Below are 26013 nucleotides of genomic sequence, written 5' to 3'. Positions count from 1 at the left end.
AAAATAATCACCTACAAAATAACATACATGGTAACAGGTAAGCTGGCACGAGGTGTATTAACACCCGTGTTATAAAGACTGTCGTTTTCCGGCCACGCGCAAGGATAAAGTAAAGTTACATTCATTAATATAGAAAAAATAGTACATATGGAATATATATTTGAAATTCAGGCACTTATACTGTAGGTAACTGGTAACATGTTTAAAATCATGCGCGTAAACGATTAGGCCACGATTTCCAGGCATACGATTTGTCAAGACAGCGGCTATACTGTATAGGGCAGCGGTTCCCAACCTTTTTGGTGCCGTGACACTTTTATAACATTTGCCAAGTTGCGGTGACCCCAAGGATAAAATCAGTTGGGTCGCTTTTGAAAGTTATGTAGGCTAGGCTAGCTATCGTAGGCTACCTATGGTTGATGCCGGGAATTCAATAAAATCGCGACCTCAAGTCCAATCAGCAATTAAATTTTTATTTTCATGGTAAAGGCCTTTGTGTCGTAATGAATTACCTGAAATCAAACGAGTAAATCCTGTAATTTTTCATGGCCGCTAAACTGCCGTTAAAATCTTGCTTTCCGAGCATATTTGCCATTATTAAACGAAAATCCTGTAATGAGGCCTAGGGTGTTCTGGTTTGTCTAGTACTCTAGTAAAATCGCGATGCGCTCTGTGGTGAGCTGCCCATTGTTAGGAGTTAACTTTCTAAATTTCTAAACTAATGAAATTCTAAACTTCTCAGGAGGCCTCAGGTGACCCCAGGCAAATTGTCAGGCGACCCCAGTTGGGGTCGCGACCCACAGGTTGGGAACCGCTGGTATAGGGGAAGGATCATGTTTTAGTAAGATACGGAGTCCGCACCACGTTTGACGCCTGTATAAAACTATTACCATTTATTTAGTCACGACAAAGTTAACTAGCGTAACTTTACAATTCAACACATGCAGAATATGTACAAAGCATATTTACCTATATACTTTACCAATCACTCTATATCCTCAAACTCCATAAGTCTTCTTGAGTGATAATGCATGTATAAATGCATTCTATATCTATATACTGCTCCACAGACTCCAATGACAATTCAAACCCACTTGGATGGTTACTTTTGGTTAATTTTTGTTCAAACTTAGTCGACCGTTATAGTAAAGGGGGTAATTAATATTATGCCAATTAGTTTGTTATGTGCTCTCCGATTAAAGCTTTGCTCTCCTGTTTATTAATTAAACAGTTACTGAGGCAATAATCAACACATACCGAGCAGTTGAAAGAACTGATCATACAAGTAATATCAGACAAATACTTTTTGCCGTAATAACAAAAGCAATATGAAGAGCGTTCAATCAACTAAATGCCCACATTACTAGAAACACTACAGCGCTTTGGGTTGATGAATATTAACCTTCATCATGATTTGCAGATCTTGTGACCGTAACTGGTCTCACGTACAAAACTATGGGATGAATTATTGTTGCAATCGATATTATCAGCAGCGAAATGTTGATAACAGTGAAGTCCCCACCGTATATGTATGTCAAGGCGTCAAAAAGTGGATATTGTAAAATTGCTATAAAAGCAGCGAATAAAACGGTAAACCCATATAGTTTTCCGAAGTATGCTCCTGGAAACATTGTAAGCAGAAAAGTCGCGTTGGCACCATACAAGAATGAGCGAAATGTAACTTGCAGGAAAAATGCCAAATATTGTAAAGGCAATAGTGGTACAAGAATGTTTATGGAAAACAGGGTGGCGAAAACACTGCTTAAACCGATATATATAGCAACAGCTCTCCTAGTGGCTAATGTCACACTCGAAGTAACCGAGAATTTCTTGATACAAAAGTCGGTAAGAATGCCTCCCAGTGGAGATACTAGAAGGCCGCACAACTGAATGATACCAAATGCGTTCAAATAGGTGCTGGTTTCATTTGGATTGTCGTGATCTACTTGTACTAACCAAGGCTTAATTGTCCCGTAGAAGAATTGGTTGCGTAGCTGCAGTGAGCCTACATGTATACAGTTTAATATAAAACTGACACTTAGTAGGCAAGACTTTAAGCTCGCAGTGTTCTCCGGTTCTTCTTCTATAAGATTTTCATAACCATTTATTTCTTCTCCCCTAGCTGATTCCTGTCTCATTTTGCAACATTGTAGACCGTACTGGAAGTCATTCGGCACAACAGAGGGAATATGCATCCGTGGCATAAGAAACAAGAAACGCGCAATCATTAACACGGCACAGGCAGTCATGAAGTACATGATGTAACTGAACTCTATTCCACTGTCGTAAGCGATTTTCATCAAGGCAAAAGTCACTGCTGACGAGTCAAACGCACCGTTTATAACGGATATAACCAACACCCGGTGATTTTGAAATAAATTAGAAATAGAAACATTTGAAATAACCAAAGGAAAGCCTGAAATCCCAACAAGTATCATGGCGAGAAATACGGCCCAAGATTCCATTCTGGTCGTGACGGCCATGATTAACCACCCTACTATGTATAGAGATATTCCACAGAATCGAACCACCCAAGTACCAAATTTATCGAAAATATACCCAGTAATGATGATAAGAGCCGATGAAATGACAGAGGAAAGCGTGAAAACTAAAGTTAACATTTTCTCTTGCTTTTCACATTCGGCCTCGGTTTGTCCTTCAAGAAATAAATTCGAAGCAGGTGCCGCATCTGCGTTAGGAGTTGCTGGGTTAAGAGAATCGACGGAATTGTTACAAGTCGAATTAAAATATCCTTCTTTTTCCAACATATAACTCATTGATCCCCAGCCATAAACCATTCCGCTGAAACATAGTGTTTCAAGTACTGCAGTAATTAAAGACGCCAAATGTTTTATTTCCCTCATTCTAACTGGCCTTACAGGTTTTGTGACCAATCTGTTATACATTAACTGCTGCTGTATATGTTTCCAGAAGCAGCACCCGAAACAATGCGATATGATATTGCATCACACACAGCAAAGTAATAATTAACGCACTAATTAGTTTATTTAGTCACTGTGATAAACAAACAAACATTGTTTTTAAGGTTGGACATAAGTTGGTGTTTTCGCGATGTTTAAATCATGTTGATCGATTAAAGACAAAACTATTGTGAACGATAGGGAACGTTATACTTCCTAAGCAGGTTTCTTATATGATATCAAAAGACATCACCCACATAAAGGATTTATATGTAGTATGCTGGTGGGGGAGACTTGACACATTTTGCGCATATAGTATCAAAATATCCTGATCTTGTCTAAAACAACTAACAGCGGTCAATGGGGGTTGTGGGTATACGGTTTTATAATTCTTTGAATGTTCTTTTTACTATCAAATGGGACGCGATAAAAGTGTAAACAGTTTTCCCATATTCCCTCACACTAATTATAGTAGGCTATATATAGCAACAGATTTCCTAGTGGCTAATTCCACACTCGAAGTAAACTACATTTCTTTGAATGTTCTTTGTTTACTACCAAATGCGACGAAAAAATAGAATAAAAAGTTGTCCCATCTTCCCCCACCCCACTAAACAACGTTGGTTGAGTGCAATAACTGTCTATGTCCAACCAACGATATATAAGCTTAAAACGATATTTTTTTCATTTAAAACCATATTATGGCAGCTTAAAAGACAACCAGGATAGTTGGATAATATAATATGTGCCAAGGGTGTCCCATCGTCCCGCACTCTACTATATTATTAATTGTTTGCAGTCTCAGATACAGAAGGAAATATAGTTATCTTTCTGTATCGGTAGGTCGATGTCTATAACCATATTTCAGAATTCTGCTTAACCATCCATTCATCAACATAAAACAAGATCCAATATTCCTTGTTTGTGTGTGTTGTATTTCCATTAATAAATAAGCAATATAACAATACCGCAGGGACGAAGGCAAAAACAGAAACATCACGGCGACAACGTTAAACATACGAACCATCCGAGAACAAAAGCAAAACTTGACAAACCAAAATACACCGGCAACATTTTCTGAATGGTAAGATCCCGAAAATTGCTTAATTAAAAAATTGTTGTGCGCTGGGCGGGAAAGAAATTGGCGTATAGTACACATACGGAATTGGATTCATTAAAATCGACGGCAACAGTTACGAGGCGCGCAAGCAATCGGGTTTGTAACGAATGAAAGATCGGCCAATAGACCACATTGAGTAAATCTGATTTTGTGTTGTTATCGCATGCAAGACTAGCTATAAAGCAAATTTGCTGCCAGTGGTTATGTTTATTGTTCTGGGAATAGTTCAAAAGCGAAACATTCGCAGCGGCAGAGGTGACGACTGAAGAAGAAAACGTTTAAAAGGAAAAACAACAAAATAAATAATAAATAGTTAACCAAAAATATATATACGAGAAGAAACCGCTTTCGACAGAACTCGCGGTGCTATTGACTCGCCAGCGGTTAGGTACGAATAACAACTTATAATAAAAGAGAAAATAAACAAACAAATAAATAAAGAAAATAAATATTGTGTGGCCCAATCCTGGCGGGGTCGCTGTCGAATTGTTGAGGAACCGAAGCACCCGGAATGTGAGTGGCGGATGAGAACTCTGATGACTTTTTAGGTATGAATATGCGAATTCAATTTCGTATGCACCTATTGGATTCAATTTCAAGATCTCAGAGCACCGTTTGGGGGTCTGTATGCTTACTGGCACGTGTTGAGGTTGTAAGCAGCTTCACTGATTGCACCGCGCTTGCCGACTTGGTCGGTAACAACGCGACGAGCAGCCGCTATAAGTGTCACTTCGGGTGAGACCCCGCGGACTTATTTGAAGCTTTCCGTGCTGTCGGTTGAGCTGCCACCGTCCGAACATTCGGAGCTAGTTCTTATGTGGCTGCCGACGGTACCGCAGTGTCTGGAATGTAGAAAAATGAATTAGATTTGATGAATACATGTGGGATTTTAAAGCATTTTGGGTATGTTATTTACCTTGAAATAAAGTCGCCTTTTAAGATCCAGGAATGCACCATGATTTGTTCTATGGTGGGGCGATCTGCAGGTCGGAAGGAAAGTAAGGATCGAATGAGGTCTTCGCATTCTGAAAAAGAGGATAAATATTAGGTTGGTACCTCCAACAAAATCCGGCGGTCGGCGCCGGCGATTAACTACATCGTGATAAAGCTAGTGATTACCCGGAATCGCGACCGCGATTTTCCGGGAGTGGTTGGTCGGTATATCCGCTCTGTGATTGACGTTGATTCGTTACGATTTTACAGAAAGAGTAAAGATCTCAGTCATGAGAGTGGCGATAAAACCGGACGCGAGATCATCGTTTAATTCCCACTTTTACTTTGTAATTATAGTACACGGGCGGACGGACTCGGTTGGCGCGATTTAGCTGAGCTCTGATGATTCGCGGGCAAAGCAGGAAATTGGAAGTCATCGATTCGCCGCCGCGTGTTCGAGTGAAAGGGCGGTAGTTGGGGCGGTTCAAACGGATCGGAAATAGCGCACAGGCATTCGTCTTTGTTCACGCCAACCGTCGCGGAAGTAAGGACAAAGAAAGGAGAAAGGTATACTCGCTTACGATCAAAGACATGCTGGGAGCGCGTGCTTTGAACGACTGGGCGTACACGCTAAGACTACGCGCACAGACGGACGATTGACGATTTATCACAACGTAATGCAAATATATAGTGACTCACAAAAGATACGGAAGCCGTTCGAATAAAACACTGTTTATCTGCGCCCACCGCTATAAAACAGCCACGTCATTGCGGTATTTGATATTTATAGCAATTAGAGTAATTTTCCATAACCTGAAAAAATAGTGGTGCTGTAAAATATTTGGCTGTAGGTGGCAAGCACATATTATTGCTGTTATATAATTGCGGCCACCCGCCATCCCAAATGGAGTGTCGCATCAAAGGGCTAGAGACAGCTGGTGGGCAGGTGATGAACTACAAGCCCGGCAATCAGCCATCGAATATGAAAGCCTGCCGCCAGTCGCTAAACACTCATCGTCTATTGATCTCACGACGTAAACAAGCGAGTCGCGTCGCCATCGTAAAGTTCTAGCGACGGCGAACCGTTTAACGATTCATTATTTATGTAACGGTGGTTATGCTCCTTTCACTTACACGAAAATGCATTTTAGAAAACTGCAACGGCGATCTGTTAGCGGGGGCAACCCTATAGAGCCCATCCGTAATTACTAAAGTGTTGTTGTTGGGGCTTACCTGGTGAGACCTGCCTCGTGAAGTGAACTTTTGCGTTTTCAATGTCTTCGTCTTTTTCGAAGGGGATATCACCGCACACCATGTCGTACAGAAGGATGCCGAGGGACCACACGGTAGCGGAACGACCGTGGTAGCGATGCTTCGTGATCCATTCTGGAGGAGAGTAGACACGGGTTCCTGTAAGGAAATAAGTTCCAGTTTAATGAAAGCAGATTTGCGGCGCCGCCCTTAAAGGAGCTGCTTGCACAGGGCGTGGGGATTGGACGCCATACGCTACCCGGACTACGGGTGAACAATTAGAGATGGAGGTTACGATTAAAACCGCTTAAGCATAATATCGACCGTGGGGTTGACGCGGGAAACAATAGCCCGAGTGCTTCGCGCTATTTTAAGTGAATAGATTTCAATACGTTGCCATGGCGACTGAGGGTCGATAACGACATACGATGGTCGAGTGCAGTGGATTAAAAATTAAATGCTCGACTCATTAACTAATGGCGCACGTCGATTTCGTTTGAAATTGCCGTCCAATATTAAAAATGACATACGGCGAATTCAATCTCAATGTACATTGTTTAATATTTGCAACATTTGACCTCGTACAACTGCTGTGTATGTCAGAGGGCACGAGTATTTCCAAAGTATGATTGGCGTTTACAGGAAGTTTGGGGCAACCGTAGAAGTCGGCAAGTGGTGTTGGAGAGGACGCTGCGTGGGAGGGACGCGATAAAAATAATATTTCAAGGGCGACAACATCCGGGTATTGATCGGCGTCGTCGACACGCGGATGTGGTCACATAAACGAGCAGATTCAAGAAGGATCAGCTCCCAGTCAAACACTCGATTTTGCGAAGTTGCGCAACTGTGGGAATTGCATGGGGGGGTGAAACTAGACCAGTTAATGCTGTATGTTTCGCTAATCGGATCGGGTTACATAACTATTTCTCTCGCCTTTACAAACACCGTGTAAAAGCTTCCGTCGTCAAGGCTGCCCATGAACTGGGTCTGGTTGTCCTTATTATGTGCGACGAAGCGATCAAAAACATCCTGTGTTGCTATTTATAAAGTTTCTAAAACGGTCGTTTGCTAATTTACTGGAAATCAATGCGCGCGAGCACTTCAAAGAAATTTTACATTCCAGCGCACAGCTCGATTAATGAGCAATCGCCGATCGAGAAACGATATGCGTAATTAAATGTGCGTCTACGGTCTGCTGGGAGCAAATGGTAATTCAGGACCACGTTGGAAACAAATTTGGTGCGAATGACGTATCGGGCAGGGTGGAGTCGTGCGTGGGTCACGCATAGATGTTCTTCGGGGTGGAAAAGAATGCTAACTATTTTGCCGCCGTCAGCTCACCAACATTCCGACGGTGAGCGAGCGCTTTTGCCGCAGGCTCTTCGAAGCAGTTACACTGCACGAAATAACTGGCATATCGCATTACAATTTCTCGTTTGTGATTAACATCCCACCACATGAGAGAGGTCAGGCGAATTGCATTGCGGTCGAGCCAGACAGAACGGGAGTCAGGCCGGGCCGCTTTGAACCGACATAAACCGGCCCGCCTAAGTTGCTTGAGGCAAGAGGAGTGGGCAATAGGTGCACATCGGTACGGTCGGCTTTACGAACAAATGTTTACTTCTGCTTGGCGAGACTTGGCCGTGCAGCGGAACCGAAGAAAACGATATGATAAGATACGACTGCTGGAAAGGGCATTACTTTCTGCTAATCATGCAGCTGGCGCTGGCAGCTGCCAGTTACAGTCGACTCCCGAGATATCTTGTTTCACACGCAATTGCCGCGAGACAGGCCACTCTGCTTTAAAACTTGTCGAAAACAGAGCTCAATGTATAATAACACGGAGTTTCCACATACTCTTGTATGCGTGATCGGTCGGTGAGTCACAGGGCTCGACTTTATCGGCAGTATACAACGCCCTGTTACTACGGGGGACACAGACAACAAACCAATAACACCGATGCGTACTACAATGGAAGAAACGGAACGAAATTTCCAGTCGCTCTTATTTTACTCTTTTAAGATGACTGTACCATGCATAATTGATGTAGGCGAGCAGTGACAGTGCTGCGCATGCGATTCAGGGAGTTTTAACTGACGAATGGCAGCGAAAAATAACACTTGGCAACGATTACGTAATCTTAAAATCGTGGCAGTGCTGGAAGCTGAATGACTTCAGCTCCTGCGGCTTGCATACAGATCGAAGTCATCAAGGGGACCAGCATTAAACACAAAGCTAGAAGCATTACGTCACCGTTTCAGCGGGTCGAAAGTGGTAAGGTGGGAAAGCACCAATTCGAGACAAAGAAGCTTGCTCAGGTACGCTGCACGCTCGCCTTCGACGTGCAGGAAAAGAGGATTTTTTGTCGCGGCCAGTGGCTGGGAAGACGTTACGTAATGTGCTATAAATTCGCGTGATTGTTCTGAAGTGTTATGCGCGCGTCCTCTCGAACTTAGAGCCGAATATGGATTACCAGTTCGCGGGACCAAATGGCAGCCGCTGGCCCTTCCATCACCAATTTAATTCCCAGGACAGCTTTACCGGCTACCATGTGTTTGATCTGCATACAGGAGGACTCACACAGTGAAACACAACCATCCGAATATTCCGAGCACACATGTTACTACATATAGAATATAATCAATAAATGTTTGCCTTGTGACGGAAAGTTTTTCGTAAAAGACGATACGACTTTTTCTCGCGGTAAAAATAGAATGGCGTGACGTCGACCAACGTCACTATGCTGATAATGAGATCTAATTTCAGACGCTTCAATGTGGGAATAGCTTGGACCAGGCAGGTCGTCATGAGCTTTATCAAACTACTGTAAATATAGCTTGTTTGCCTTCATCAAGGACGCAGCATGCGTGGTACAGGCTTATGTACCTACACACCTGGTACGATTGCACTCTTAAAGCTGCAGGTGTTTCGCTTTTGCAACAAAGGTCAACGAAGGGGTGATTACTTAACACTTGGGCGCATAAACACGCGGAGTTACGACTCCCTCCCAATTATAATCCCGTGGGCAAGGCATGGGCTGATCTACCATTACTTGGCACCGCCTTTCAAACGATTTGCTAATCAATGAAACGTTGCGGATTTATCTAGGTTGGCTATGGTTGGTAAACTAGCGAGTTTGATGATAAGACGATGACGCCATTGAGATAGAATGAAGGTGCCGTGACGCAGCTCCTTCTCTGCATGTCGGAATGCCAGGCACGTACGAATCCCAGAGAGAGCGCCGATCGGGTTTACTCAGCCCGAGATATCACGGGTTGTCCCCGCCGTTTAAGACTGGCGTGGCAACTTTGCTCGAGAATGTGATACACGAGGTCGAAACATGGTAGCGTGGCGTTTGGGTTGTAACCGCGGCGGCCGCGTGCCGACTGAAGCCTCGGTTGAATGTCCAATCAATCTTAATTTCAGACGCTCGCCGAAGCATTCATTTCAAGTGATGGCGGGTCGATACGTCGGCTCCTGTGTCCTGATATTAGTTCTTCGATCACTTCGAAAAGATAAGCGCAATCTAAGACCGTCTTAATTGCCATCCTCAGGTCGCGAAATTGAATTGCGGCCCAATGCGTAATGGATATGTCCACGCTCGCCTTGAATAATTGGACTATGGCCCCAGAGGAAAACGAACACTTGACGTATTGGAAACACATTTCTTTGATGGCTTTGTGGTCACAGTGATCAGATGTACGTCACAGATATATAAAAAGAAATAAGCCCCCGCGTTGCGTGTTGTAGATACCTTCTCAGCCTACGTCCATCAAAGAAACGTATGTTTAAGGACTTAAGGTTTCACGAGCTTTCGCTGCCCTGTAAAAGTATGGGAACCACAACCGCGTTTGAGTAAATAGGCGTAGAGACGTCAAAGGGTCGCATTGTGACGTCTTTCGCGGGATAGTGAATAACTTTCTGTTGCTGAGGCGTGTGTTCGTGCGATAAGAGCTGGAAAAAGGGGGGAACTAATATCACGACCCGTGTTAGATGCGTGGGCTGTTACAAAGTCTAAAGATGAGCCATTCAGTTCTACGCTGTTTCGCAACATCCAAGTTCATTGCCAGACAATGCACTCCCTATCGACCATAACGACCGCATCCACACGTAGCTATTGCTGCGCACTTCACGGACGAGGTGAAGCGAACCCACCAGGATATCCGGCTTTCGCACGGCGCACCATTTGACTATACTCTGAGCAAACGTGGCCAGAGATGCCGAGATGTGAACGGAAACGCCGCTGGTCGGGATGGTTTCCACATTGCTTCCATGGCAGACAGTCTACGGCCTAGATACAGGTTGCGATGCAGTGCACGTTTTCCTGGCGGAAAAGATCGCGTACTCTCTACATATGGCTTAAACCTTCCGTCTGCAAACACAGCGGCATTCTTTCAGAAAAAATGTCCCTGTAGCAAGAAGAGTCAGCCGTGGATGGCACTTAACGAATGTTGAACGCATCTGGTCAAGCACTCGGTGCGACCTCTCCATTTACGTGATTTCCTATTGCATACATGGCTTGAATTCATTTACAGTAACTCGGGAAGGTCCTTGTCACAATTGCGCAATACCTGCAAATATGTCGAGCACAGGGACTCCAGGAATTTACAAGCAAGAGAAAAGCCTAATCACGATAGGGGCTAAATATAGCAGACGAATTTCCTTGAGCGACTTAACGTTGCTAAGTGAGGTTGGCCACGAGAACTAGAAATGAGTCATGTACAGAAGCCTCTATCATCGTGGGCTTCCATGATATCAACCTCTAAGGATAACCCATGACAACGGCCCTGGCCAATTCTCGGAACTGCTTTGTTCTCACCGACATCCTCGTGACGAGGCGCCGAGGGTTGCCCAGTTTAATTTTGAAGCGGATTACGAACGCCGTCTGATATTAGACGGAAGTATTTGATCGCCTTACGACTTGTTCACGCTGTTTCTTTGAACGGAAAATACGAGAGAAGCTTCCTTTCTCACGACCCCAAATCGTGGCTGGGCGAACGCACACGTTACGTTCAAACGACCGAAAGGTTGCTTGGACAATCTGGAGGCTAAGTCAACAAGATCGGAATGAAAACGACCACCTTGAACATCGGGGAAACGACCTCGCGCCTAGTGAAGGTTGCATGATTCGTGGAACGTTCCCACACTCGGCTCTTCTAATCGGTGGTATAATGTGAAGTAGGCCGTGAAGGCACGCATTTTTACCAGGCCAATTAGGCGCCGTCAGAAACAAGCGAACAATGGCGATTGGTCCTTCTAATCTGACGGAAAATCCGAGTTCGTTCCGATTCGAAAATTAATAAAGCAGTTCACCAATCCAGTTAATTGTTGTTTCCACCACGAAACGATCGTGGATTACGATAATCGGCTTGCTGTAATACAACAAGATTGCATGGACAATTGGTTCGCAAGGGGCGCCTGCACGTGCATTGTTATTATTGTTTTTTTTAACGGCGACTCCTGCAGGCCAGTTCTTCCTACCGGAGTAATTTGGACTATTGCGCACTTTCGATGGCTCGCGAAGAATGCGCGGGGAAGAAAAAGGGTGTTGCCTAAAAAGGCGAACATCTCTAGGTCTCACACTTAAGAGTAAGAAAGAAATCAACTCACACCGTCTTTCACGTGAAATAACATAACAAGAACTGCGACGGTTTTTGGAGTGTTCGAAAAAGCCAAGAACGCGCGGAATGCGGCCTAAGATGAGTGGGTGACTAATATGTTGTTTAGCGGCAAATTTCCCATGGATTATTTAGAATATAGATGATCACATGCTCAAAGAGCAACGAAACAATACACAGCTGTTTCTTTTAACTCTTTTCCACTTGATCAACTGGAATTTCCGACCACTCCCACAGGTTTTCCTAAACAAAGCAAAATTGCTTCTATTTTTGCCTCAACAGCGCAAACCGAGACGCGACGAGTTTTCGAACGGGAGAATTCAACCATGTGAGGCATCAGGAAGGCTTTGTTCGTTCTATATGCAAATCAAAGAGCGGCAGGCGTTTAAGGTATCAAAACAACCAGAGCTAAACAGAAGCTTCCTCGTTGAATGCTGTGGCGTCAAAACATGACTGGGCGCAGACGTGGAGGCGAAATAGAGGCAAAATGTAACGGCCGGCTATGACGCATCTAGAGCATATCCGGGGCAACACAGGATTGGCCGGTTTGAATGGCCGGCACAAAGTGCGGGTTGGGGCATACGCAACGCAATCGAGGATGTTGTGTTTCCGGACTGGTGAAGCACTTGCTTCCAAGAAGTGACAGCGGAAGAAGTTACGGCGCGAGCGTCGCATTTAACAAACGTCGGGTTATCGGAGGTCCCTTGCATACAGATCGAATACTGCAGGATAAATAACGGAGGAGATGGCTGACTGTATATACAATGGTGGCTCGGGGCAGTTCGTGGAACGTAACGCAATACGCACTTCCTCGCGCGCAAAGAGCATCCACGCTCGACGCTTCTTGTTGTGTATATGCACATCCGACGGTCGGTGAAATATTACCACGCCATTCATAAATTTGTGGCACCGACAGTTTATAAATCATGAATCATGCGCTTTGGACCACTGGTTATGCGCTACAATAACATGTTCCGGGAACCGGTGCTGCATCAATACACAGGAACAGAAACTCGTGTGTTGCACGCACTGCAGCAGAGTCATATGAGTCCACTGGCTCTCTGCAGTTTCCTTTCGATGGTATTCGCGGGAGGCATACATATGGCTAATACTGCGTTCAGATAAAAACATGGTTCGGTAGTTCTGTTCAAACTGTCGTACTGGGTAACGGGCGGGCGTGGCCACAACGAAGCATATAGTTTGGTCCTCGCTTTATAAAAGATACAAAGGCTCTCTCAGTCGCTCGGCGGCCAGACACATTTGCATTAATAATTCAATGCATAAGTCTGCAACGGTGTACTGGACTATCGGGCGAGTAACAGTTCTATGAAGACGCGGTAACCACCAGAAACAGTGTGTACATGTTACTTGCACTAACACGTTACAGCCAAACAATTTGAGTCACCGAAACAACTTGTCGGAGCTAAATGTACATTCACAACGACAGATGGTCGTGTTGTCATTCTCATGCCGCAAAGCGCACAGTACAAAATGCAATGGCTTTATGTAATCAACACGTTTTGCAGCAATCGCCTGCAGCAACTGTCTAGTGTTGTTGTAAGAGTGCCCACAAACAACCTGCTACGAGCAAACGAACTGAAACGGCCAGGGGTATAATTCGATAAATCGTTAAGCGATGAGGTAAGAACCAAAGTTCGTTAAGTTTCGCGCCACTGCCATTTTGGCGCGCGAAACGGCCTCTCGATGTCCAACCGAACAACACAAAAGACACAAAAAGCAGCTACTCTTACTACGGAATGCGGGGTGAGCGCTTGAAGTTTGAAAACGACGCGGCCGACTCGTCAATGGGGTGGCATGGTAACGGATTCGAGTGGTCTGGCGCGCAGTGCAGCGAAAACATCGAGGCACGTTCCGATAACTCGTAAAAGTTTCGCTCGTATACTGTTATAACCAACGGATCGACCAAAAAGAACCTGTTTGTCCGAGCTCGTATGCGATAACTATCAGCGGATTTAGCTTAAATACGAGACAAGCTTCAACCTGCACCGACCTCCTTGGAATCAACGTACTTGAGATCACGTTGAACCGATTTTCCTCAAGTGCCAGGCGCACTGAAACTCAGCGGGACCTCAAGGTATATGACGTAGGGCCGACGCTGGAAACTAGACATGTTCTAACCTGCGTTGTGTTTTCAACCTTAGCTGCACTGTCGTGCGTAAGCAGCGACGGATCAAAGTCTCCTCGGTTATTCGTCATGGCTTACGGGTGTTAGGTTAGGCCACTTGTTTAAACACAAGAGGATATTTTTAATAAAGATAGAAAGGCTGTGTCGATTTGTTGTTGGTGGGGTCGCGAAAGCAGGGTTATCAGGAAATTTGCATTTTGCCCCAAATGGCGCCGTTCCAACGAACAAAACACAAGGGGATTAATCATTTGCCATTTACTAGAAATCGTTCCACGACTCTTGGTGGTAATATTTTCCAACGATGTTTACAATGGGTGGAGAAGGGTAGAGTACCTTGGCTAGTTACAGTTTAACAGCAGTGCCGTGCTGCGGCACGTATACATCAACCTGGTACGCTCGACCACGTAACTGACACAACATGTCGTACACTTCAAGGCACTCTGATCAAACAACACGTGGGAGGCAGGATCTAGTCACCCTACAGGTATGTGACGAATGCAGACAACCTGTTCGAGTAGTCAGTTCGTCAAATCTCCGTGCGCGTTTAAAACAACGTTGCCACAGCGTACCTCGCGGTCGCTATAGAGATTAACAGGGACATCCTGTCGAAAACGAAACAGAGGGAGCGTGGTGAATCAACAACGGCTGGTCGTATTTAGCTCCGGTTAAAAATAGAAAGACCGAAACTGGCTTATTCCAAAAACAATGGTGTTTATCGTTTCGTGTTACCTCCATTCAAAATATGGGAATTCCCGACACCAACTGATCGGTATACTAAATAACGACGATGGATGGCGATATGGTTATTAATTATCGCCTTCTGCGTCACCCATTGCCTGTTTTCCGAGTATTGGGTCGCTACCGCGTCAGCACGACTGCCCGGTTTCGTCATCTGGAATTAACGTGCTGATTTGTCAACGCTATGTCGTGACAAACAACTGGCTGATTTACTGAAGGTCGGCGATGGTAAATAGTCATGTTTTCAAGCATCATACTACGTCACTGAACAGCTTACATAAGTCTCTATGCAAGGTCAATAGAGTGTACCATGCATTGCCCCAGGGCCGCATTGTCATGCCTGCGTTGAGTATTGCGCGGAAGTTGCGCAATCGTGACGTAGATTGGGTCTGATTATAGTTGTTGACAAGCCCGTTCTACCCCAAAGCGCTCGTCATTGGCTGCAGGGTATCACGTGAGATCGATAAGTGGCCCGCGGCAACGAAAACGATTAGGTGAATTCCAGTCGAAACAAAGAGAAAAAGCACGCCAGGAAATTTTTAAATTGTTTATCACCTGACTTTTAACCACACGCGGGATGGTGTATGATTCACTCATCTTCCAGTAAAAGGATTGCAATGGCGTTTATAAACTTGCTTTGAAATATTTTAAACGTTCGGTATGTGACGTAAGCAACGCGGCGAGACATTCCACCAATCTGATGACGATCGCATCAGCCCAGATTATCGCTCGCAAACAAAGACAAAGCAACACACGTGATTGAACCGAGGCAAACCCGATTATATATGCTACGAATTACAATACAAGTATCATGTTTCGACTCTTACCTCCAGTAGAGGCGTAGTTGGCGGTTGCGTGGCAACGACAAGTAAACAAACGTAACGGCTGCGAGAGAACAGTATCGCCAACCCGTATCTATCACTGCTTGTTCGTGCCATACATACTTTTCTCCGATTGTTTTGTCCGGGAACAAAACAACCGTTGGCTTGGTCATGTGACGATGACATTTCAAGCGCGGGAGAGCGGTGACTAGGTTGTAAAAATACCTCGCTCTTTGTGTGGCAAATTGCTGTTCGATGCGCGCGTGCTGCTCAGAGCAATGGTAAAATGTATTGACAATGGGATTCCGCGAAACATTGGTGGCGCGTGCGACAAGACCTGACCTTAGGGTGATAATCAAAAGAAAGCGTTGCTTGGATACATAATGAATGAGAGACTGCGTTCGTTTTTGTTTGGTATCGCTTTCCGTAAGAAAGACCTTTATAATCAGACTTCAAATAGGGATTGCCTGTTGGTAATCGTATATTTATCGACACGGAATTTTGTAAAATCCCGCCCACATTTCTCAGAACGTTTGCTCGCCAATCCAGAATTACCTGCAAATCAAGTCTGAGCGTTTCGACGAAGACTGCGGCTAGTCAACAATCCGCCGATTGGTGCGAAAGCTTTGCCTGCTGGGAACGTACCGGGGTCGCGCAGTGTTGCGGCGATTGTTTGGCAGGAAACAATTTCGGATCGACACGGCCTGTGTATTCGGGATATTCGAGTTCCCATAGAACCTAGCACTATGGGTGGTTCGCATGGAGCATGCAGGTGGGAAGCACCGATTTAGAGAAGCGCATTTCCGCGAGCCAGCGGCGCCAGCAACAACACTATAAGGGGAAGCGCATCACACCAGTATAGACAGGAGCGACTCCTGTTTATATCGAAACGCTGATACCTATTCCTATTTTATACGGAGACATACGCAGCGGTATGGGATTGCAGTAAAATGAGCCATTATCGACCGCTGCTCGCAACGAATACGTTTCTTTGTTTGCTTACTACTATGCTTTCAGTGAAAACAATAACAGACGCTTTGGCGGGAAACAGCAACAAAAACGACATGATAAAGCACAAAGGCTGTGCTATCATGTTGCATTTGTTGATTCGAACGAAAGGTGGTAACATAGTGGCGGGAACAGTCGCCTTCTTAAATTTCCTTTCGGCAGTTGATGAAAAGAAAAAAACACTTTCAGCGACTTCTCGATTCCCTTTTATAAACTGTTTTAACAGACGTCGGATTTCCGTTCTTTTCTTGTTTAGCGATCAAACAGTGTTAAAGAATTTTAACTAATGGGTCCCGCTTACGTAATCGTACGTACATTAAAGACAGTCATCAATGTAGTACCATGTCCAATTATATTAAGGCCGTGACACAGTTTACACTACAATAGTATATCATCATATCAAAAGTGACCAGCACAGCCTGGGGGAATTACGTCAATACAGCGTCACTGCCCAGCACATACGAGAACCAATTAATTAATTATGGCGGTTAAAAACCATCTATTTTTGGACGCCAGATACGCCCGCTCGGTTTGTATTTCAGGTCAACTCAACCACACCACAGAAGGTGCGATAAGAAACACGTGGGGGAATTGCGACTCGGGCTTTGAAAAGGACTTTCGGTTTGACCTAAACGTACCCTGATTGTTGGGGCGGTTACCGAGCGGACGAAGTTGTCAACCTGTCACACTGCGGAATGCGAATAGTGTTGGTCTGCGGTTGCTGTGTATTTGCCGAGCCGGGTTAACCAAGCAGCACTAGACGGACTTTACCCAGCAGCGAGGGCACAAGTGACTAAGCGAATATCGTGGAAGGGCACGAACCAGTGGAGACTCGTGGAAGGCAAATAGAGGCGTGCAATTGTTTGCGCGTTGCGGGGTTTTCCTTCCACGAGGAGAACTAAACACTTGGGTTTCGATCTCGCTTGCGTGGTTATTCTTCTATTCAATTGAGTTTCGAAGTACTGCATTCTATTATGAGCATCACGCAGAAACTTTGGCGCCTCAGGGATTTTGCCTATGTCGTCAGTTTTCGGTATCGGGCAAAACAATTTCCCTGTCATGAGCACTACGCAAGCTTGGTAAAACCCCCGACATGTCGACATACACAACAACATTCTATTGGGATACAACACACGCGTGCCCACGAATGAAAACGATTGACGTGGAAGTTCAAAAAGTTGGACTTAGTACTTCGGACTGGTATCGCAATCAATCATACGTAATTTTAACCCGCGTTGGTGTGAAACTATTTCAAAGTTCATGATTAATCCGAGCACCTTTTTATCACCCTTGATCTGTAATGCATTGGCCGACAGCTGGCTTGCTGCCTCTTGTGAGTAATTAACCTACCACGATCCAGAGATGGACAAAGAAGTAATCACAATTTGGTGACCCAGTTTCGTACCCGGGGGAGCTTGAACACAATACGATGATTACAGGCGGCCCACATTAATGGCGCAAGAGGCAGCGCTACAAATGAAATGTAGTGTACGTCGCTTGGGACGCGGCTAATGTTCCGCACAGCAGACGTCTGCTCTTTTATCAGCACTCGCACCGAAGCTGGCATGAGACAAAGGAGACCTTTGCACCTAACAGTGGATCGGCGAGACAGCAACCGGTGTAAAATACTCGGCTGTTAACCGCCAATTTCCACATAATTTACTGCGGTATGAGGACGGCGTCATGAGAGCAACCTAAAACCTACCGAAAGCAAGTGCCGGGAGCGGACAATCCTAAAGGCGGCATCTGTTCAATTGGCGACACGCCACATCAAAGCGTTATTGATGCATTCAAAGAGCGAGGGCGAATCGACGCAACGCCCGACATATGCCACTGGAGACCATTCCGGAAGGCGCATTATAGATCGTTATTGTCGTAACAGTGGAGCGGTTGCACGCAATTGCGAGGATATGAATGTTTGTAAACATGGCCAATGCCCACGCATTGTAAGACTAAGCAAAATCTATAATCAATTCGATCGATAAAAGCAAGCATTACAACTCCATGATAAAACACACAGTAACGCTTTTTTTTGAAAACAATATTCAGCGATTTCCCGCTAAATATTTTTGGTGGAAACCTGCACTTCGGACAAAGTTTATAACAAAACTGTGCAGCCGTTGTGGCCTACGTTGTAATAATAACAGTTGTATGTAAAAGGGCGCGAGTAGCAGGAACAGGCAGGAAACAGCTGATGAGTTAAGCGATAGAGGCGGTTTCCTGCTTTACTTCCGATGGCAAGCCAACACAAAACACTGCTATGGGTTTTCATTCATTTAAGCAACCCCAACGAGCTAACTTAACATATAAGTGGCATCGGCTAACTTCCGTTACCGGGTAAATCACTGTACGAAATTTGACCTACCGTCGAATTCAACGTAGACGGTGTCGCGGAGGATGGCGCCCGATCCAAAGTCGATCAATTTTAAGCTTTTGTTCCTGAAGTCCACGAGCAAGTTCTCGTCCTTAATGTCTCGGTGAACGACGCCGCATTTGTGGCAATGATCCACGGCTAGCAAAACCTGCCAGAGACATGGTATGGTAACATTTGGTCGCGAAAACTGTTTCAGTTATACAATTAAGGTGCGATGCTAACCTGCCAGAAGAATGTACGCGCTGTGTCCTCGTCCAATGCTTTCTTTTCAGTTATGTAATCAAATAAATCCTGGCATGGTTCGGGTCGTTCCATGATGATGATATAACTGTCGGGTCGTTCGTACCAGTCAATAAGCTTGATAACTTGGTCACAAGGGCTAATGCGATCCATCAGCACGATTTCGTTCGGAACCACCTGGCCGTTAAGCTGTAATAAATTAAAAAATGGTCAGCGTTATTGCAATTAACTGTCCACGAATGTAGTTTATCCGACATTTACACACATACCTGTCCCCAAACCTTTACGCGTGATCGGGCAATGTGTTTGATTGCAACAGGTAGGTTGTCCACTGCCCGAATACCAGCGTAAACCACACCGAACCCACCAGAACCGAGAACTTTCCCAACTTGGTAGGCTCTTTCAAACGGTTCTCGTTGCGCTGAACAAAACGAAAATGAATATTGATTTACAAAGAAACAAGAACTTATCGAGAGACCCGGAACCTACCTGATGCTGATTTTGCTGCAGCTTGTATTTGCTGTTGGCTTGTTGATTGCATATTTCCCAAATGCATCTTTTTCTGAAACGATAACATTTTTGGATGTAATCCGAATGCGATTTAAACACTGAATAGAGACTTTTAATTGAAACACAGTACGCGATAAATCCTGTAAAACAAAGATGTCTTAATACTGTACTGCTGAAGCAATAAAATATATATGTCAGTTTTAGCACCCTCATCGGAACGTAAGCTATCTTTCCCCGACAACCAAGCGCTCAGACCGGGCGGAAAAATCTGACAGCTGTCGATGTACCAATAATGCCTTCTGTATGCTTGTCGATGTAATGTAAGCTTACTTTCTATAAAATTCCTAAATTACAAAACACCTTGTTTTGAACTCTGACATAAAACGTAAACATAGAGACTTTTGCTGTGCTTGCGTACCTAATAACAAATTTCAACGTTTGTCTTAATTTCCCACGGGGCAGTACCACTGCTTCTCGAGCTGTGATACAATATCCCGCCTTATCTCCTTCGGTCTGACAACTTCCAACTCAATCACAAGCTACGCTAGTCGCTCGATCGAATGGCTGCTGCTTCCCTTTTACCTTGGTGGTCTTTTCGGTCTAGACGCGGAAAAGTAGTGCAGGCTCATACACAGAACGCGCCAACGCACCAACAATTTGCGCGTCGCTCTTTTCATCTCTATCCTTTTTCTCTCTCTCTTCGCAGCTTGGAAGTAACTGATGTTTACGTTTTCGCCCTGCTTCGCTTTCGTGCTGGGTTGTCCCCTCTGTTCTCTGTAGTAATTTCCATGCAACAATAATATACAAATTGAAACGTCTTTCTTTGCATACAGTCACAGCTTTTGACAGCTGCATATATCCCTCAGCTATGATGTAATGCTCCAAAACAGCGACAAGATTAACATACGATAGTTACGCGATAAAAACTATTTAATTTGATGTTCACAAATTTACTGTGGTATTGTACTTTTAAAAACACTAGTACTTTTGGAGCATTAGGATACACAAATGCGATTGATCTTAACATAGTCGATTAATATATAAGTATATTACATTCCTAAAGTATTTTTCAATAACAAGCAGAGAGGTATTTTGATAATTTGAGACATTCAGTTCAAAGAAAGAACCCCAACCTTCAAACGGAAAGGACGGCACAAAACTCGAGGCACACAATTATAGCCCAAGGACACGCGGCCTTCGCTTGTGCGTAAACATGACGTCATCGCGGCTGCTGGTCCTACGTGTCACCACGACGCATTCCTCCGAGGTGAATCGATCTGCGCTGGTGATTCACGTCAAATGACCGAATTGCTACTAATAGCACAAGTTAAAGCAAACTCGGGAAGGAGAACATCATTTCAAAGAAATGCGTTGGAATTTCCGAAAGTTTCGACCATGGAAAAATTCTGATAAAAATGTCCGCTCTCTCTATCCAAAAATCGAGCCATTGTGCGGAAGATTATTTTTAGATGAAAATAAAATATCACATTATGTAACGAATAAATTAAATTCAAAAATTAAGAGTTCGTATTGTTTATAAACAAGATAGCCTATTGCATTTTAAAAAGTAGACGAAATAAACAATCTACTCTAGCACCGTCATAGCAAAAAAATTGATGAAAAAATTTGTTAACTGCTGCCAATTCATTTTTATTAATGCTCTTTACCAGATTTATTGCTTGTTTTTGATTTGGTTTTATTTACAAGCTTACTCTTGTTGTTTCCTTAATTTCAAATTCAAAATACTTAACGGTGTCTGGGTGATACCCCGAATTAGTACTATCATTCCTTTATTAATTGACAATAACTCAACAAATATATTAAAACACACGAGGAGTTATTTAGCGATTAAAATCATTGTTAATTTTGATTATTAAGTGTATTTATAAATAGGAATATACGTAAATAACACGAAATAATACTGTACGCTTTGAAAACTAGGTCTAAACATTCTTTTTCTTTCCCTACTGCTAGAGTTTTTAACATGTTACCTATACATTATATTATTGCATAACAATTGGTATTGTTTGAACGACAATGGGTAATGTTTGAACATCAATGGATAAATATTGTATCCAACAAAAGTATATGAACTTGTAATAACAGAAAAATTGATAATAACCATTAATAACGTTTTATTTTTGCTACAAATTGGGTATTACTACTCTATTTTTGGCACAATTAAGCTACTTCTCATAAATTATCACCAAGTGCAAATGATCAAATTTCGAATACATTTTTAAAATATTATCTTTTTATTATATCAGTATCTTATAGTTAAAAACTCCCTGAGGTATAAATTACTAAATTAAAAGCAAATCTTTCAAACTTTGGCAATGAAAACATACAAAACTACAATGTGGGGGAAGATGGGACTCTAAATTGAAATATATTTACATTAGTATTAGGCAACTTGTAGTTAACCTACCGAGTTTAAAAGGCTGTGCTAGTTTCTTTGCCATGTAAACTTCATATATATAACGTTAATCCGATATTTTTGTTGTTGTTTTTATCTCAAATTAAAGTCATATTGACCCCTGCCTGTTTTCTTCATGCTTATATCTCAGTGTTTTTTTACATAACTAAAACTAGTTTTATCAGACAAAATCAAACTGTACGAAATATTCAAGGTTGTTTTATGAAGCTATGAAACTAGTTTAATCGTTCGCAAACGCAAACTAAAAAATCCATTGGCTTTACTATGATTTAGCGAGCATTAAAAAAAAGAACCTTACTATTTCGCATTTTTTTACCTGTTTAAAGTATAAATGTTTAAAAACAGTAATTAGCTTTGACAGGCGTTATATAAAGTCGTGATAATACTCTCGAATAATTCTGTAACTTTATTTTTCTGATTATCATTAAATAGTGGTCCGTAAAAAGAAAATTAAAAAAAAGTCTCGTCTGACAAAGTGTCCCATCTTCCCCCACCCTACTATATTATTAGGATATCCTTTATTCAATAAACTAGCTTTAACGAGAAAAAACTCTACTTAGATGTGGGAGTCGTGAAGTTACGCTATTATAATTTTTTTAATGTTCCATGTTTACTACCAAATTGAACAAGAAAGTAAAACGAAAAGGGGTCCATTCCTCTACCATCCTATTGTATACAATAAAATAAGCAAACTGAGTGCAATGCGCCATCTACCGATCGAGCCAGACCAGATTTTTCGATATTTGTCACGCGTTGTCATAACAAGCCGAAGCTTGCGACAGGTTAATGCGCCTAACTACATTATTACAGTTATCGTTTACGGTATAAAATTCATAATTGTATTTCAAGTAAAATAAAAGTGAGTATAGCATGTCAATGAACACAATAACAACAGTGTAATTTAAGGGCCAACGTGTAGCCCATCTAAGTCAGTTTTAAACTCGTAGGTCAATACCAGAATTCCACAAAAATAAAAAACCCTCCCTAACAAAATCGAATTTCTTCACTGTTTCTCTTTTCATAATCATTCTTCCAGTCACATCCAACATTCTCACATAGCTTTTGATCTAGGTGCTCAAGAGCGTTCGGAACATCTTGATAACACATTCGGAAGAGCGCCAATGCACGCCGTATAACGTGATCTGCAGCAACAGTGTCGTTCATAGGAACAGCGGGAATCATTCTCTGCAGGAATAATTTATAGTGACCAGGTACTGCCATCTTATCAGACTGCTGCACTCCGTGAGACTAGACTACGTCTATACGTGCCATGAGGCACGCTTAGCCAAATTCAATGCGTTGTTTGTATAAGGATTTGGAACAACGCACGCCTATATGTGACCGCCTTTGTGTTTTCAAATAAGAATATAACTGTGGTTTGATTCATGCTACGAATAATACGTATACCATAACGAACCGATGTAACGTATTAAGCCCAATGCACACTGCCGTCGTTATCGCGTCGTTAACGCCTTCTGATCCGACGCCGACAGGTCGTTACGTATGCTAATGCAGACTGCGTCAGAGCATACGTGGAGAAGTGAAATTTCGAGACTCTACCGACGCGAGAAGTGCTTCGTACGACGGGCCGATCGAGTAGAATTCAATCCTACTCGATCGGTGTCGTATCGCACGTCGTAATGAAATAAATTCAGCTGGAAGCTGCACGTGTTTATCAGAAGTGCTGAGCAGAGTAGTATTTTATTCTAGAATTATTTTTGTATACTGCGAGACACCAATGGCATAATATAATTCGTATACAAGTGTAAAATTGAGCGTGAGAAGCTGTTTTTAGTACAACAAGAAATGACTGTTGAACAGTGATATCAATCATGCTTCAACAAACAAACAAAAGGTAAACTAAAACTTTACTATTAAAGTCGATTAGCAATATATTTAATTGAACCAATTAACAGACATAATAAGTGTGTCGGTTAATAAGATTTGACTGTGTTTTTAGACTGTACAGTAATTAGAAAATATGGATGATGACAATGTAAACAGATAATTTATTGATATAATTTCTGGTTTGCCATTACTGTACAACCAATATCATCCAGACAAAAAGAACATACACAACACTGAAAGTACATGAAAATTAAGAAGCTGCTAAAAATGAACTTCACAGGCAGCACAGGTATAAAAATGGTTTTGTTTAAACCAGTCTTTGCATGTATTAATTGTCTCCATAATTAATTGCAGTTCAATTATAGAATAATATCAGAAGTACATATGCTCGAAAACATAAACAAGTACAGAAGTACCAAGTAAATCAGCTTCTAAAGCACCGGAAACTTGGCCGTACTTTAAGCAACTACACTTTTAAGACAGCTTCATGAAATACAAAAGGTATATTTAGAATTTATATCAGTTCGCAAGTGTCAATTGATTTTGCATACTCCATTTGCAACACCAAAGATAATTTTCCAATTATTAAAGAAGCTCACAGCTCAGCAACAAACATTACTCAATGTGAAAGCCCTGCTGTTGCAGGATGATATGACCTTTTTACTCGATACAGAGCCAGTAGATGGCCACCAAACAGTTATGTCCACTGAAACAGAGCCTTTTAAGAAATGACAAAAGAGATCAACTGATAGTAGTTTTGTAATTCAGTTACTTAAATGAGTTGCTTTATTTTTACTCTGTTTATAACAAACCTTCTTTGTACCATAGAGTCAAATGATCAATGTACTGTCAAGCAATATACTGGAAAAAGTATGTACCCCATCTACACTCGACAAGTTTGCATTTTGCAGCATTCGTGGCAACTAGAGTTGAGGAGCATACTATCAAATATTGTTGAAGTTTACATACTGCAAACTACAAATATGCTGAGTGCTGACATTGCGCCAGTTTCAACTGAGTCATTATAACTGTTAACATTCTATATGCACTTTAATTGTTTACTTCTTCATTATCACTTAGTGCTTTTTCACTGCCAGTATGCTGATATACTTGAGCCCTGTTATTTAGTTTTTCATATGTTTGAATTTTATAGTTCATTATTTTTCTGTGTTGGTAGTTTTTTTACTTGTACCTAAAGTTTTTTGTATGGTTACTTTTATTTTATACGTACACATGTTTTATTTTCAGTACTTTTATATGTAAACAGTATTTAGTTTCAGTACTTGTGTTTTGACACAAAAATAAAAAGTAAAACTAAATGTTATGTTATGATTATTTGCAAGTAGCAGTGTCTGTCTGGTTTGACATATTAAGCTGAATATGTACACAATAATCAGTTCAAAACAATAAACCAATAAATCAGATGTCATTGGTCTTGAATACACAATACGTAACTGCGAACTGGCCGTCGGAAGCAATGTGTATGTCCATCGTTAACAATCATAAACGTCGGTTCAACGCATCAGGGAGCAGTCGGTTAAGGTTTGGGGATTTCCCTATCGTTATCGTATCGTTTGGCAGTGTGCACCCGGCTTAAGAGTGACAATTCCAAATGTGACTTTTGTAACTGAATGAATAAATGAATGAATGAATGAATGTAACTTACTTTATCCTCGCGTGGCCGGAAAACGACTGAAAGTAAGTTGTGCTGTTTCCTGGCGTTGCCGATAACTGGCAGTCCTTATAGCACGTATGTTCTGTTTCATACACCTCGTGCCAGCTTACGAGTTGCCACGTATGTCACTTTGTGAGTGATCTTTTTTTCTGTATGGCTGAAAATTAAGATATATAACTCATTAGTGACCACTGGGTTGGAGCAATCGTCGTTAAGCGTCTTGCTCATTGAGCAAGCAAATATCTATCTCACTTTCCACATGTATAATGGGGTTTCATTCGTTTCAATTGTTTACAGAGTTTGCTGTATTGTTAAATCATAGTTTAATAATACAAACTATGGTTAAATAAATACGTAATTAAAGGCTCCTTT

At 42.6% G+C, this 26013-nt stretch overlaps 3 protein-coding genes across 3 annotated transcripts; all 3 read right to left on the bottom strand.

The window, feature by feature from the left end:
* Window positions 1-110: 110 nt before the first annotated feature.
* On the bottom strand, window positions 111-2940 carry LOC149742863 (equilibrative nucleobase transporter 1-like). Its single transcript, XM_089894060.1, has one exon. The coding sequence runs from the start codon at window positions 2904-2906 to the stop codon at window positions 1398-1400; it is 1509 nt and encodes a 502-aa protein (XP_089750186.1). The 5' UTR covers window positions 2907-2940; the 3' UTR covers window positions 111-1397.
* An 895-nt stretch (window positions 2941-3835) lies between these two features.
* LOC149742862 (serine/threonine-protein kinase pim-3-like) lies at window positions 3836-19849 on the bottom strand. The gene is made up of 7 exons (XM_089894084.1): window positions 19661-19849; window positions 19441-19592; window positions 19154-19360; window positions 18923-19079; window positions 6208-6384; window positions 4958-5066; window positions 3836-4883 (listed from the first exon to the last, which is right to left on the bottom strand). The coding sequence occupies exons 1-7, from the start codon at window positions 19746-19748 to the stop codon at window positions 4793-4795; spliced, it is 981 nt and encodes a 326-aa protein (XP_089750210.1). The 5' UTR covers window positions 19749-19849; the 3' UTR covers window positions 3836-4792.
* A 482-nt stretch (window positions 19850-20331) lies between these two features.
* Window positions 20332-25961, bottom strand: LOC149742861 (uncharacterized). The gene has a single exon (XM_089894100.1). The coding sequence runs from the start codon at window positions 23337-23339 to the stop codon at window positions 23103-23105; it is 237 nt and encodes a 78-aa protein (XP_089750226.1). The 5' UTR covers window positions 23340-25961; the 3' UTR covers window positions 20332-23102.
* Window positions 25962-26013: the final 52 nt, after the last annotated feature.

Source organism: Ciona robusta, chromosome 1, assembly GCF_009617815.1.
Source record: "Ciona robusta chromosome 1, ASM961781v2".
Taxonomy (NCBI): domain Eukaryota; kingdom Metazoa; phylum Chordata; class Ascidiacea; order Phlebobranchia; family Cionidae; genus Ciona; species Ciona robusta.
The sequence above is the reverse complement of the archived record's forward strand: the minus strand, read 5'-3'. Positions and strand labels throughout refer to the sequence as shown.

What these genes read in the sequence shown, in the direction of transcription:
- LOC149742863 (XM_089894060.1), bottom strand. Translation starts at nt 2,906, where the DNA reads ATGTATAACAGATTGGTCACAAAACCTGTAAGGCCAGTTAGAATGAGG.
- LOC149742862 (XM_089894084.1), bottom strand. Translation starts at nt 19,748, where the DNA reads ATGTTATCGTTTCAGAAAAAGATGCATTTGGGAAATATGCAATCAACA. An exon ending in GCGTAAAGGTTTGGGGACAG is followed by an intron (nt 19,361 to 19,440) that starts GTATGTGTGTAA and finishes AATTTATTACAG; the next exon opens with CTTAACGGCCAGGTGGTTCC. An exon ending in CGTCTACGTTGAATTCGACG is followed by an intron (nt 6,385 to 18,922) that starts GTAGGTCAAATT and finishes ATTTCCTTACAG; the next exon opens with GAACCCGTGTCTACTCTCCT.
- LOC149742861 (XM_089894100.1), bottom strand. Translation starts at nt 23,339, where the DNA reads ATGGCAGTACCTGGTCACTATAAATTATTCCTGCAGAGAATGATTCCC.